Raw genomic sequence first — 15,430 nt, 5'->3', positions numbered from 1 at the left:
CTACAGCCTTAATCGATAGCAAGCAGTAAGAATTGGTAGCTGGTGGAAACCATTTCATTTGATCAGCTGAAGCTTGTTGACAGTTAAAAAAAATAAATAAGGAATTCTTATATCCAATCTATATTCTATTTGGAGAAGGTCGAATAATAAGGTGGGCAATCTACTGTTACCTTTCATCAGATAAAGTAATTTTTGTTCTTTTGGGTTTTTTTTTGTTTTTTTTTTGCAGGATGTAGGACCTTATTTCCCAGACCAGGGATCAAACCTGTGCCCCCTGCAGTGGAAGGGTCTTAACCACAGGACCGCCAGGGAAGTTCCAGTAATGTGAAATTATTTTTAAAGGAAGGGAACAGAGGAAGGACCGAACATGACACTAGAAAACAGCACGACTTCTGAAACAATCAAGAATCCGTTGACAACGGCTGCTGAGTCTCTCTTACTTTTGTGTTCTAATCGTCAGCTCTTTCGGCCTTCCGATGTCTCTGTCCTTCAGATCAAACTCTTCGTTGAAGTACTCATCAGGCGTGATGGCTGTGGGGTTGTTGGCGGTGGCACACTCTGTGGTGAGGTCCTGCCGAGCCAGAACTCAGGGGAGTCAGAAATGCCAAATGATGCTGACAAGTGGAGGCCTAGGGCACCTAGCCTTTGAGGTGGACATGTTAACCAGCTACAGAGCAGGAAGTTCTAGTCATTAACTTTTTTTTATTAAGTTAACTGCACAGAACAAGAAAATTGACAAACAGATTACCAAACTACATGACCAAGTCTAATGGATTTCTCCATTTCAAATCATTTCTCCACTCTCCTTTTATCTCCTGATTATAGAAAGGAAAAAGAGAGACAGACAGACATATCTGAAAGCACATGGGATCTGGAAGATTTGGAGTTCAGGTTCCAGCTCTGTCCTTCTTTAGCCTGGGACGCTGGAAAGGTAATTTCATTTTTCTGACCCGCAGTGACCTCCACGGCAGCAAGTTCATATGGTTATTGTGAGGACTGAGAAAGGAAGTGTTCGTTCAGGTGCTCTATTAAAATATAAAGTCCTGAATCCTTTTTTCAGTTCCATTTTACAGAGAGGGCCTAGTTTAAAACAGGAGAGAAAGCACCTGATTTCTATAATCACTACCTGCCTCTAAAATCTTTATTTTCAAAGACTCACTCATCTTATTCTCTTCCAAAAGAATATCTCAGATTCCAGATGGGGAGTACTTTTTAGCCTGTTCAAATCAAGTGGTCTGCTCAGGATTCAGTAAATGCCACCACAAGCAGAGAAAAGTCATCTCCTGTTAAACCGTGCTGGAAGCTCACACTTCGACTTACCCCTTGAGCACCAAATTGGTGTTCCACAGTCCCCAGCAAAGACTCCAGTGGGTTCCTGTCCGCTACAGAGGAGGGAAAAGTTGAATGTCGAATATTATACCTTAATTATGATTATAGAAGAAGATTCTCATCCTACCTTCATGTTTCTCCATCATGCATTAGGAAATCCATCTATGGACAGGCCAATAAAATCATCCCCAATAGCTATCAGCTAATTTATCCTTTTTTGTTTTCGTTTTTTAAAAAAATACTTATTTATTTATTTATGGCTGCACTGAGTCTTTGTTGCTGCGTGCAGGCTTTCTCTAGTTGTGGTGAGCGGGGGCTCCTCTTCATTGCAGTGCACGGGCTTCTCATTGGGGTGGCTTCTCTTGTGGTGGAGCTCGGGCTCTAGGCACATAGGCTTCAGTAGTTGTGGCATCCTGGCTCAGTAGTTGTGGCTCGCAGGCTTTAGAGCACAGGCTCAGTAGTTGTAGCACACAGGCTTAGTTCCTCCGCGGCATGTGGGATCTTCCCAGACCAGGGATCAAACCCGTGTCCCCTGCATTGGCAGGCAGATTCTTAATCACTGCCCCACCAGGGAAGCCCCTAACTTACTTTTTCTAGGACACTTTTTATTAGGATCTCTAAGCTAGATGAACAATAGTTATAAGAATTCAATCAGAATAGTAGAGAAAGTTTGGATTTAGGAACGAGCCAGATCTGGATTCTAACTGCACCTTGGCTGGTCGGAGGCCTCAGCTTCCTTACCTGTCAAACTGGACTAATGGGAACGGTAGGGGAGGTGTGAGTTAACAATGGCCACACGCTCACCGCACGCTGCAAGCCCCAGTCTCAAGGTTTACGTGTAATAGCTCATCTGATCCTCCCGATGACTCTAAGGCAGGTCTGGTAGCACTCATTTCACTGCTGAGGAGACCAAGGCACAGCAGGTAGGTACTTCACACGGCCCTGAACCGGCCTCGCGCCAGCTGGGATATGGCAGCCATGTATTGGCTATGTTTTGGCTCAGAGCCCAAGTTCTGTCCAAATCTTTCATCGTGATAGTTTGGACTAAATCACTCATTCCAGTGATAAATATTCTCCAATATACTTATCTACTTTTTCAACCGAATCCAACAATTGTCCTGCATAACACATAAACAAGCCCTGTGAATGGCTTTAATTACAGCTGGAGCCAACCACAGGCGAGGACCTCCAAGAATGAGTCAGACTAAGGAAAATTTTATAAAAAGGAAATTTGGATTCGCATGACCTAATCACATTAACCCCCAAATTTAACAGAGGCAACAAAGACTTCCTCTAGGCTAAAAAAAAAAAAGGGGGGGGAGAAGGGGGACTTCCTTGGTGGCGCAGTGGTTAAGAATCCACCTGCCAATGCAGGGGACACGGGTTTGAGCCCTGGTCCGGGAAGATCCCACATGCCGCGGAGCAACTAAGCCCGTGCGCCACAACTACTGAGCCTGCACTCTAGAGCCCGCGAGCCACAGCTACTGAGCCCATGTGCCACAACTACTGAAGCCCGTGCGCCTAGAGCCCGTGCTCTGCAACAAGAGAAGCCACTGCAATGAGAAGCCCGCGCGCAGCAATGAAGAGTAGCCCCTGCTCACTGCAACTAGAGAAAGCCCGCACACAGCGACAAAGACCCAACGCAGCCAAATAAATAAGTAAAATAAATAAATTTATTTTTAAAAGAAAGAGAGAAGGGAAGAGATTACCTTTATATCTCTTTTTTTCTTCCTCAGTCAGATGTTCTGTCCGTATTTTGGTTATCACACTCACATTGTTCACTGTATAGACCTTGAGAGATGTGTGTGAAAGGAAACAGTGACACGGGGAATCAAAACTCAACAAATAAGCATAGCAAGAGCAAGAATGCTGAAGCCAAAACAAAACAAAACCCAGCAAAATAAAAATGAGAAATGGTTAACATTCATCAGAACCCTTCAGAGAAAATACACAGCTACCAACTTAGAAATGCATCAGCAGTTACTTTGCATCTCTGACATGTTTAATTACCCCTGAGTAGTTAAGGGTGACAGGCTGCACTTTCCAACTTGCCCTTCTTGTTGCTAAACACTCTCAAAGAAGGTCCTGCAATTTAGGCCTCCCAGCTGGATTTCTACTAAGGGGCCCAAACCTGCATTGTGTACTTGGACTGATTTGTGGTAATCTTATACTCAGACCGACTTAGACAGCCATCGGACAGAAGGAAAAAGGAAGGAACACAAGGTTCTCTACACTGGTAAGATTGAGAGAAAACCAGCAAGCCACTATTTAAAAGGTATCCTGTATATTGACCTCAAATTATTTTAACTGCCAGGGTCAATGCTCTGTTTTCAAGGTTGATTGAAGAATACTGGGGTCTGGAAAATCAAACATCACAGTTCACAAAGAATTAACTGTATGCCAAAACGTGGATTCCCAACGTCTAAAGATTCAGGAAACACACCCAGCACTGGAAGGACTATTTCTAAGTGCATCTCACTGAGCATGATGTAAGCTTTCTTTGCTCACTCAGAGGTCACCGGAGGACCCTGCAGCTGCTGGCAGCACCGTCGTGAGCCATCAATCCCCGCTGCACTGCAGGGCTAACGAGAGGCCAGGAAACAGCTTTCCAGCTGACACAGTGCCAGATGACTCGAGCAACTGTCGTCTCCACTATGACAACTATCTTCTAAATTCACTGACATCAGGTAAGTGGGCTGGAAGCCTACTGGTTACAATTAGGCTGACTAAAAATATTGGCAGAGTCATAAAAGCTACTTTACAATATATATTTTTTAAACCCACTCAGGCGATTAAAATAAGATGAACAAGCAGGTTAAATCTAGTCCTTTCTTTTTCTTTTCTTTTTTTTTAAAGAATTAAAGGAATTGTCACTCCCACCAGGACAACTGGTACCTGGACTCATTTCTCTACAACATAGTTTCTCTTTGCCATAACTAGAGACCTCCTTGGGACATGCTATTCCATTTTCTGAAAGTCAAATAAGATAAATCCAAGGAAGAGACACATTAGACAGAACTTATTCCCCAGAGCACCTCCATGGCACAGATGCATGACAAAATCTGAACAGACTCCTCATTTGCATAGAAGCTAAATAGCTATGTTAAATCTTATTTTAAGAGTTTCCTTTTACCTTTGCTTCGTAACCATTAACAACTTCTGCTTTATCTGTCCTCCAGCCCCAGAATCCGGATTTAGTTCTGATAAAAAGTGAACACCACAAATTTCCACATGTACAATATGCCATTCAGATTTATCCCTGCAGCCTTTATAGGTTTCTTCCCCCAGCTTAAGTTAGTGAAGGACACTTGGAAATTAGGGTCCTACTGTCCACAGAAGGATGTTATTAACAACAGATGGCTCAAGCATCCCCCACCCCCTCCCACAGTTATTAATCAATTTGCCTCACCCCCGGCAAGAGAAAGCCTCCATTCTTGGCTTCTTTACGAAAGCTGCCAGCAGAGGCAACAAAGGTGGTGACATTTATTGGACAGCTGTCCCCAAGAAGTGAGTGCAGATGACCAGCGTCCAAGGGCTCGCCACTCTGGGCCAGAGCATTCATCTGAGTCATCCCAGCCGTGGGCACCGATAGAGTCAGTGGCTCTATCCCCATAAGCAGCAGTATCTCAATCCAGGAATTCTTAGAACAGTGAGGCACAGACCATCCTGCTCCTGGAGAACATGGGTGAGGCAGGAACTCATCACTGTGGAGAGCTGCTTGCAGAAGCCATTAGTGCCTGTGGAAAGGCTTGGGAGTTCGCGCGCGTTATCAGGTTTGGTGCAGCGGGGGAAAAGAATATCAAAAGCAGTTTTTCAGCCCAGCCGTTGAGTCCAGCTCTGTGGAACTGCTTTTAAAGCAGCCCAGCACTTCAGCAGCAGCTGTAGCATTGGTAAAGTGCCCAAACACCCAGTTACTCAACTCAATATACTCCTGGAAAAAAAATGCATTTAGGAGCCAAATGCGGCCAAGAGGCTCTGATTCTTTTTCAAAGCAGCTCACCCTGGGAAATGCTCCCACTCCCGGGGGAGCCCTGCCCAGACTGCCCCTTTGTCTAGGACGTCACATCCCAGCTCCGCTGTGACTGCTGCACTTGGGCCTGTGTCGGGCAACTGCCTGCCTCCTGCTCCGACCCCGGGGTGAAGCAGGACACTGCGCAGGAAGCTCCAGAACGGTGGCCGGGAGGCGGTTATCTAAATGTTGTGTTTCCAAACAGTTTGCTTTTCTTCTAATGAGATTTGGTAAATGCAATTAGTCCAGACAGGGTATGCGGAGTTTTATGTGTGCATTACAGTCCATCAGAGAAAGGAGGGACCAGAGCTTACTTTACTATTCGTTACCCACAGTTAGCACAACGTGACCGATGGAGGGAAAGAGAGGACGCCTAAAAGGATGATACCACATGCTAGCTATCTCCAATTTACATTCCAGAAACAAATTTAGGGACCGCACCTGCCTCATTAATGAACCTTAGTCCCCTTTTAGTCGGCGATCAATGAAAATCAAGATATTCCTTTGGGTGAACAGTTCAATCCTCAGTTCCTGTCTTTCACTAAGCACTTGGTATCTTGGCACAGGAAATCATCGCTGTCTGGCACTCGGACTGAAGGATGACTAGGTCTGCTCCACTTCGTCCTTCGTGGATGCTGAGAAATCAGAGCCGCACTTTCTCCCTGGGAGCTGCCACACTCCTCACTCAGCCACACCTGCTCTACCTGCAATCCTGGCTGCTCCATTTCCTTCCCCACATCCACTCTCTGACAGCTTAGTTATTAAACTCAACATCTACATCCTATTTTAAAACCAAGATTCTAATAAATCCTTGGCTCCTTGATTAACTGTACATGCAGAGGCATCTGATAATGATAGGAGAAAACCCAGCTTCCTCTTTTGCCATTTTCACCTCTGCCCGTCTCCACTGAGACCACCATGCCAAAGGCCACTCAGCACATGCTGGGACTCGGAGGCTGCCACACAATGTGGCGAAAGGCTCTGAGGGTGGCAGGGAATGCTCTGTTTAAGGTGGGCAGAGCAGAACCTTTCAGAGGAGAGACAAATCCAAACTGCAACCAGAGGGTATATATCCGCAGGCCCAAAATTCACTCGGGCAAAAGTATTACTTTGCAAACATCAAGCTCAGAGTAAGATTAGGAGAAAGAAAGGGGTGAAGAAGACTGTCATAACAGGCCCACATCTTCCAAATTTAATCAGCTGAACACTAGCTCACACCTCGGGTAAGAACCAGGCAAGCACACTTTTTCTAGCAGCAAACCTCAGCCTCAAGAGGGGCCCAAGCCCTTGCTTGAACCACGAGAAGCTCACTAAGCACCTATTCCATTCCAAGCACCACCGAAACCAGCAGGTGCCTTCTAGAAATTCTCCCTCAGCAACTCTCTGATGCTTGCAAAATGAGGGTTAGCCGGAACCATCTGAAAACCCCGGGACCACAGGAAGACAAAATGTAACTCAGTACAAATAGAAGGGGGGCTGTCTACCCTCCGCTGGGTAACAGCCAGTAACCATCACATTCTCTGTAAATTACACTTCAGAGCAAACAATGATGCTACAACTCTGCTGCTAAACTACGGGGAACAGTGGCTCCTCTCGTGACATCTGAGATTTCATCTCGAGATTCACTCCTTTTTTCTTTTCGGCTGAGGAAAACAGGAACCTGAAGATGAAGCCGCTTGCTCAGAGCTGCACAGTTAGCAGCCCTGCCGATGGTGCCAGGTTCCTCCAGCCCTCGGCTCCCCCGTCTTCCAGCTTTATGAGCAGAGCCCTAGGCTGGCGTGCCCTCCCGGCCTGCAGAGGCAAATGCTGAAGCCTGGAGATGTTTTCCCAAGACCCTTCCAGGTAAAGCCACGGTCAGTCCCTAAACCTTGCTGTCCCTGGAAGACAGCGGCTGTCACCTGGTGAGGCCAGTGCGAGGAGGCTGGCGACAGGGGACTGACCCTGCCTCAGGGAGTGTCACTCCCAAAGCAGCAGCATACCTGGCATTTTCTCTTCTGCTACCAACAAATACCCTAATTCCACAGCTTGATCTAAATTAGGGGAAAGGGGCACTTAAACCTTATGTTTGATTAAACCGAAGACTCTCAGTTTTATTAATAAATTTTATACTGGAAACAAAGAAGAAAAGGAAAAGAGAGAACGGTCAGTATATTCATTAAGAGAAAAGAAAGCCTAAATCCAGAAGAATAGTGTCCATGTCAGCTCAGGCTACGTCCGCTGCTTTGGTTTACAGAGAGCTGGATGTGACATCCTAGGCAAACACTCAGGGCTCTCACAGAATCCCTCAGTTCGGTGTGTTCTACGGTAGAAGCACTCAGGCCAACAGCTATGACAGCCTCCACCCCCTTACAAAGGCCCCCCCGCCTCGGCTCTGCCCACAGGCAGAGGCCCAGAAATGGTGTTCTCACCCGGGTTAACCGAGGCACAGACCTCCCCAGAGGTTTCTCCACATAAAGTCTGGAATAAAACTGAAACCCCTCCAGACTCTTGCTCTAAACTATTAGGCCTCATGGGGAAGCAGGAGGTTGATGAGGGGGAGAACCACATTGAATTGTATGATAAGTGTGTATTTGACTGACTAATATCAGTATAACCACACTCAGTACTGGACCCATTCTACCTCGGAAACTCAAAGCTCCATGATTTGGGACTAGGGAGTCTTGTGGATTGCCAAACACAGAAATAAAATTCAAGTAAAATCCATCAGAAAAAGGGCCCGTAAAAGAACATGAAGACATTTCTCCAAGACTTAACCAATGTGCCATAAAAATGATACATGGTGGAGGATGTCAGCTGTGGTTTGTTTGGTTAGAGCAGAGATCAACTTTAAAACCCACTAGTGTTTCTTACACCATATTAGAAAAATCCCAATCCACCCATACTTTCCAATTAATATATACGTGGCACTAAAGATAGCAGTAAAGGGATTAGATGTGAAAATGCAGAACCTAAATCCATACCTTTCAAAAGCAATGTTTTTAGTATCAAGGCTGGTGTTAATGACTGGGCTTGTGAGCCGCCTCTCAACCTCCCTGCCTTTTGGCTTCATCAAGTCCAGAGTGAGGCGCTCCATTTCCTGGGAAAGGTCAAAGTGTTCGGTGGTGACCACTTTGTCATCGTGGTTGACTTCCATTAACTCTGCCCAGTTGTCTGCTCATGGAAAGAAGGGCGTAACTAAGCACAGCGCAAGTAAGATGCAAAACCCAAGAAGCTTTGTATGTTAAACTGCATCATCTTTCACACACACCCCATCCCCCCCCACCCCCTGGTGCTATCTGATAAAACCTAAAGACTATTGATTATCAATTACCTACTTGCCCAGGAATGATCTGGCCAACTTTCCATAACTCAGAGGCGGCTCTGGGCCATCTTCCCCAAAGATGCAGACTTTTTAAATAACTTGTATTTTTTGTTAGCAACACATTTCATCTGTGTACTACTTCTTTAAGTATATGATTACCTAATTAATATAAATTATTTATGCACAACACTGGGTTAGCCACACCATTTCTCACCCTCATTAGGGGACCATGCCTGATTATGGAGGCAATATAAAGAGATACAAGACAGAGTCTTGCACTCAGAGGTTTAGGAACATCATATGTCAAGAGGGTAACAGTGTTGGGTGGTAAATGATATGTGCAAGAGAACTATCCAGATAAGAAATAAGATACAGGAACTGAGAGTTGAATAACTAATAAGAATAACGGCAACAACAACAAAACATGCCCCAGAGACAGGCACGGAAAAGGCACATAAATGTGAATACATTTTGATGGTTAAAAAATCACTCAGAACTTAGGAAGAGCAGTGATTACTAAAACAGAACCACTCACCTTCTCCCTTAAAGATAAAACTCCGCCTCCCTCTTATCCAGCTCATGTTCTCAAATCCCAGCAACGTGATATCCACACGCAGTTTGGCACCACTTTTCCAAATGCGACAGACATCATTCGGGCATATTCTGGAAACCAAGGGCACTGGAGAAGAGAAGTGTACTACTGAGAAAAGCCCGAGGGCCAAGCAGAACAGCCAGGCCCCAGAAATCAGGATTCTGACTTCAATGAAAGGACAGGAGTGGCAAGATGGCGTCGGTCATACAGAACTGGGCTCGACTCCCACACTTACAATACAAGGAGTCATTCTTAAAAAATAAAAATGGACTTTCTGTTCTACAGCTGTTTATAAAACTGCAGATCTATGTCTTGTCCAGAGAAAATGCTAAATCCATTTCCCAAGAGTATTCTCAATCCCGAATGAACCCCTCTCACTGACTACCATCAGGGCTAGAGTGCATCCATCTGGCTGTCCTTATCCACATATGCTCCTCTCGCCATCTGGCTGAGGCCCCCCTATACTGTCAGGCCCACCATTCAAGATATCAAATGTCTAAAAGATGCTGCTTTTTTAACAAAAACTGAGATCAGAGTGGTTATTTGCATTAAAAAGAACTCAGTTTCATAGAAGAAGCTGAAGTTCTGTTCTTTCATATACTTTTTACTTCATTTAAATGTTTTATTACAAATATGACTTCTTGCCTGAAAGGGAAGTCTGGAAGTGAAAACAGCTGAAAATCTGGGAGTTAGAAACTGTCATTAACTGATCTACAAGAAACAGAAGTAGAACATCTAGGAAAATTACTGTCAGTCAATTTGCCTTACATAAGATTTTGGAGAAATATATCCATTTCGTTAAAAACAAGCTATTCCAATATTCATCTCATGTTCTTCCTTAGAAAAACAAGTTTAGGACTTCCCTGGTGGCGCATTGGTTAAGGATCCGCCTGCCAATGCAGGGGACACGGGTTCGAGCCCTGGTCCGGGAAGATCCCACATGCTGCAGAGCAACTAAGCCTGTGCACCACAACTACTGAGCCTGTGCTCTAGAGCCCACGAGCCACAACTACTGAAGCCCGCGTGCCTAGAGTCCATGCTCCACAACAAGAAAAGCCACCACAATGAGAAGCCCGCGCACCACAACGAAGAGTAGCCCCCGCTCGCCGCAACTAGAGAAAGCCCGTGCGCAGCAACGAAGACCCAACGCAGCCAAAAATAAATAAATAATTAATTTTTTAAAAAAAGAAAAGAGAAACAAGTTTAAAAGGATCGCGTTGAACTCCACAAGGAAATGAGTAACTGATTTATGATAAACCTTACTAAAATTTTAGCCATTTAAAGTGAGATATTAAAAAACGAATAATATAGATAAATGTCAGCGATAACTGATAAAAGGAAGAGACAAAATTGTCTATATATTGTACTGATGAATGCTTGGGAGAAAAAGTCTTATGCACGTGGTAAAAGTGTGGAAGGAACACACCTAAAGCATCAACAACAGTTGTGTTTATGTGGGACTGTGGGTGACTGTCTTCCCTCACTCTCATCTATTCATTTTCTAGATTAAAAAAAATACATGTAACTTTTATAAAAAGTTATATAAGCCTATATTCAAGCTAAATAAATTTCAAGCCCACAGCCACTCACCCCAGCTGGTGAATTCCCACTTCATCTGCACATAGAAATCCGGAGCCTGAAGGACAAAGGTTTAAAATAAATTACCCCTTACAGCGGAAACTAACACAACACTGTAAATCAACTATACTCCAATTAAAATTAATTTTTAAAAAATAAAATAAAAAATAAAATAAATTACCCTTGGTACCATTAACTAAACACAAACACAGTAAGGTTTACTAGGGGTGTTTAAAAGGGAGAGCGAGAAAGAACAGAGAAGAAGAAACATAAATCGCAAACCCATCACACTAAATCCTTATTTTATGTTCAGGCTGTTATTTTATCTCAATATAAAATATGTCTAGACAGTTAATAAAGTTAACTGCAAGTGACAAGGTTGGAGGGAGATAAAGTCAAAGTTGATTTAGGGGCTCAACCGTGTTCCTAACAGTAATGGCCCATGAGCCAGGAGGATGGGCTCAAGCACCACCACACGATATGGGTCACAGGCTGGTCTAAGCAGAGAAGAGGGAGCATGGACCGCATCTGTTCTACGGGGAACTTGACTGTGAAAGGCTTTGTGTGCTGGGAAGTGCTTGGTGTTTATCGGACCACTCTGAAACCAAGAGGCTGCAAGACATCACTGCCCCCAGAAAGTTGAGTTTTCCCTCCAGTTAACAGAAGAGTTCGCCCCACTTTCCTCTTAAAGTTTTAGGATTTGGCTTTTTGAGGTTTCACACCACCACAGCAGGCCTGTTTAGGATGATTTTCTGACCTACCATGAATTCCTACAGAAGGTTCTTGGAGAGCTACTTAAGAAATCCAACAGTTAGCATGAAGGAAGAAAAATGCCAGAAATTCCAGGTGTTTTTCTGCTCAAGAAAAACCAGATTCCAATGATGGGTGAAGACACTCCGAGGGGCAATGGATAAGAAATGTGGACACGTAACAAGGAGACACTGTTGAAAGACAAGCCGTCATGCACGGCCTCTGGTGCCACCAAGCACCATGTTATTTGTGGGCTGTCTATAACCTCCAGCAGAGAATACCACTCAGTGCAGTTCACTGCTATGGATCAATATAGGTAAAAAACAGAAAGTCTTTTATACTGAATTTTTTAAGTGTGGGTGACTCCATGTTAAATAAGTCATTTTCTGCTTTGTCAAATGGACAAATGATGTTTTTAGTTCCTCCTACAGTGAGTTAGATAAGAAAACAAATCTATGTGATCTTTATGCACTCAAACACACATCTATTTTACAAACAATGGACACAACAATTTCATACTTCATGGACGGTTTTCTTGTAGTATGTGTAAAACGAATGTCTTAGGCAGGATTTAGCTTGTGTCACAGAAATTTTTTTTAAGAAGAGTGCTCAGATAACAAGCAGTGATTGTCTCACAGCAAAGTTATTCCTTTTCTCAACAGAATTGTTAATTTTTCTCAAGAAATGTGGAAAGTTGATTTATCTAGCAATATCTTTGGAAATACTTGGGGAGCTCACTTCTGTGTTTAAACTGAGAATAAACAACATGAAAATTGAACCGCTGGTACTTTCTCGTCTCCTGCTGCCTCGGGAATATTGCATATGGTTGACCAATAAGACAGTTATTGCAAGTGACAAAGGTTATCTGAAGAATGGTAACCACCATCCAAAACAATCCAAGAGCCTAGAAGTAAAGTCTTTTAAGAAAATTCTCTGTCACAGAGCCCATACATCACTCACAAGAGAGAGAAACTGCCCCAAAGCCAGTAACTATAAATAAATTAAGGGAATGGATTAGAAGTCACAAAATACAAATGGCTAGAAGTGACAGGGGTGTCAAGAAGAGCTGCACACAGACTTCTGAGCCTCAACAGGCCCTGAAAATCCCCATATAGTCACAATGTTCATTACAATTTCCCCAAGATGACCTGAGCTCGGGATGCTACTTGTAAGAAAACAGGCAGCTAGACAAATTAATTGCTTGATGTCCATTTGTCTTTAGTTCTAATTTTTAAATAACACTTAAAAGAGTAAGTCTTAATGACCCGGAAACGTAATTTGTGAAAGACTTCATACATTTAACAAGTTGGAAAAGCAAGGAATAATGCATTTGGTATTCAATACATCGTATTCACGACTCATAAAACTCTTTAGGAAGACACACAAGGATGTCAAACTGTGTCCGCAGCTGCTGTGTCAGCATTTAACTCCAATGATGGCACTGTCAATTTTTATGGCTACCTCGAGAATTTTCTGGAGCAGCTCGGGAACTCCCTCGAGGGCCATGGATGTGTTGTGGAAGTCCCGATGCTGAAGGACTGTGTACACCATCTCGGGATCACCAGTGCTCACAGCCTCGTGCAAAACTGGAAGGCAAAAAAGTGAAATTTGACCCCCCTGAATTCTCACACTTTCTGACAAATTCCAAAGCCACTATGAAAAATATCTATCTGGATCAAAGGCCAACATTCTCTTCAAAGTGGGACCCAGGCTGCAGCCCCCCCGATCTTTATGACCATGACTACTTACTTCTAGCCCTTACCTGACTGAGAAGAGAAGAGAACATAGCACTCTTAGCCTCTTGAGCAAACCCTACCATCGTTCCCTTTCCCCCCTTTCTTACCACTGGCTCTGAAATACTGACAGTGTCTTCAGAGCTGGCTTTCACTGTGTGATCACATAACTGTGGAGATGGGCAGGTAGGGTTTGTGTTGTGTATATCCTTGCTCAGTCAACTCAAAATTACTCTGAGAGTAATTTTGAGAGTATGAGAGTGTGCAAAACAAGTGAAGTGCCAGGATTTCACTGGAAAATACTACTACTTTCAGCTATAATTTTTTTGATTTTGTCTATCCTCATGGACTTGCTAGAGTTACCACCACATTCCTCAGGGGAAATCCGGCCTCCACACTCATGTCTGATGCACATAGAGCTGCTTTCTGGATAAGGAGTCACCCTCTACCCAGGGCTCTTGGCCCAGGACATAATTCGGACCACTGTGCTGCAGACGAGCCAGCAGCATCCGAGGCTCTCATCTTCTTGCCCAGCCCCAAGTTCCAAGAGAGAAAGAGTCTTAAGATAAAGATGACTTGGGACAATAAGGACTGAAACTGGCCTTTATTCAGAAAGAGAAAACAAAATGAAAGGCTTTAAATTATTTTACAAGTATACTTGCCTGTCCATCCCTCGCGATTTTCTTTTGTAACGTCTGCTTTATGTCGGAGCAAGACTCTAGCAGATTCCAAATGTCCCAAAGAAACAGCAAGATGCAATAAGGTTCGACCTCGCGGATCCAGAGCCTCCACATTCTGTAAAGTAAACACTGGCATTTATATAATTGGATATATTACATAAAAACGTGGAAAGGAGTTTGAGAGATAATATTCAGTATAAAAATTTAAAATAGGAGGGTCGGGGCTTCCCTGGTGGCGCAGTTGTCGAGAGTCCGCCTGCCGATGCAGGGGATATGGGTTCGTGCGCCGGTCCGGGAAGATTCCACGTGCCGCAGAGCGGCTGGGCCCGTAAGCCATGGCCGCCGGGCCTGTGCGTCCGGAGCCTGTGCTCCGCAACGGGAGAGGCCACAACAGGGAGAGGCCCGCGTACCGCAAAAAAATAAATAAATAAAAATAAATAAATAAATAAATAAATAAAATAGGAGGGTCTGGGAGAACCCTGTTGACATAGCATCACACAGAAGGGATTTGGTGTGTTCACAGTGGTGGCAGAAGAATCTCCCTGACACATCTGGGCCAAAAAGCAACCTCAGGCTACTGAAACAGGACTCCCCATTCTCCTGCAAAGGTAAGCCCAGGAGGCTTGAGACAGTACCCTCAATGTGCTGTGGATGGTAAATGTCATTTAATCCTAAGACAGTTCGGAATTACATATGAGAAAGATGAAATACACCAAATCCACAGTATTCACCTTTGTGTTAACTTTAGTAGTATTCTGTGTAATATGGCATTTTCAATGTTTGTAAGATTTAGATAATGTATTAGAGAATCTGACAAATTAGCCTGTGATTCTAATGTAAGATATACCATTGAATAATTGATTTTGGACTCGTATTAGAGATTTTTACTAGTGTGCAAATAATATTAAAAAAGAGGAGGACTGGTTCAAGATAGCGGAGTAGAAGGACGTGCGCTCACTCCCTCTTGCGAGAGCACCGGAATCACAACTAACTGCTGAACAATCATCGACAGGAAGGCACTGGAACTCACCAAAATAGATACCCCACATCCAAAGACAAAGGAGAAGCCACAATGAGATGGTAAGAGGGGCACAATCACAATAATATCAAATCCCATAACTGCTGGGGGGGTGACTCACAAACTGGAGAACACTTATACCACAGAAGTCCACCCACTGGAGTGAAGGTTCTGAGCCCCATGTCAGGCTTCCCAATCTGGGGGTCTGGCAACGGGAGGAGGAATTCCTAGAGAATCAGACTTTGAAGGCTAGTGGGATTTGACTGCAGGACTTCAACAGGACTGGAGGAAACAGAGACTCCACTCTTGGAGGGCACATACAAAGTAGTGTGAGCAGTGGGACCTAGGGGAAGGAGCACTGACCCCATAGGAGACTAAATCAGACCTACCTGCTAGTGTTGGAGGGTCTCCTGCAGAGGCGGGACAGAGGTGGCTGTGGC

General features: G+C 44.2%; 1 protein-coding gene across 1 annotated transcript in view; it reads right to left on the bottom strand.

Moving 5' to 3' along the window:
• Positions 1-15,430, bottom strand: part of ANKRD13A (ankyrin repeat domain 13A) — a 40,330-nt gene that overhangs the window by 7,458 nt on the left and 17,442 nt on the right. Inside the window, exons 2-10 of the mRNA XM_079942309.1 lie at positions 13,955-14,087; positions 13,021-13,145; positions 10,822-10,867; positions 9,175-9,318; positions 8,299-8,488; positions 4,463-4,529; positions 3,039-3,120; positions 1,321-1,382; positions 441-571 (exon numbers count right to left, since the gene is read on the bottom strand). Of these exons, the coding sequence (XP_079798435.1) occupies positions 441-571; positions 1,321-1,382; positions 3,039-3,120; positions 4,463-4,529; positions 8,299-8,488; positions 9,175-9,318; positions 10,822-10,867; positions 13,021-13,145; positions 13,955-14,087 (980 nt within the window). The remainder of the gene's footprint in view (positions 1-440; positions 572-1,320; positions 1,383-3,038; positions 3,121-4,462; positions 4,530-8,298; positions 8,489-9,174; positions 9,319-10,821; positions 10,868-13,020; positions 13,146-13,954; positions 14,088-15,430) is intronic.

The sequence above is a fragment of the Stenella coeruleoalba genome (genome assembly GCF_951394435.1).
Source record: "Stenella coeruleoalba genome assembly, chromosome: 14".
Classification (NCBI taxonomy): Eukaryota; Metazoa; Chordata; class Mammalia; order Artiodactyla; family Delphinidae; genus Stenella; species Stenella coeruleoalba.
Note: the sequence above shows the minus strand (reverse complement) of the source record. Positions and strands in the feature narration are given on the sequence as shown.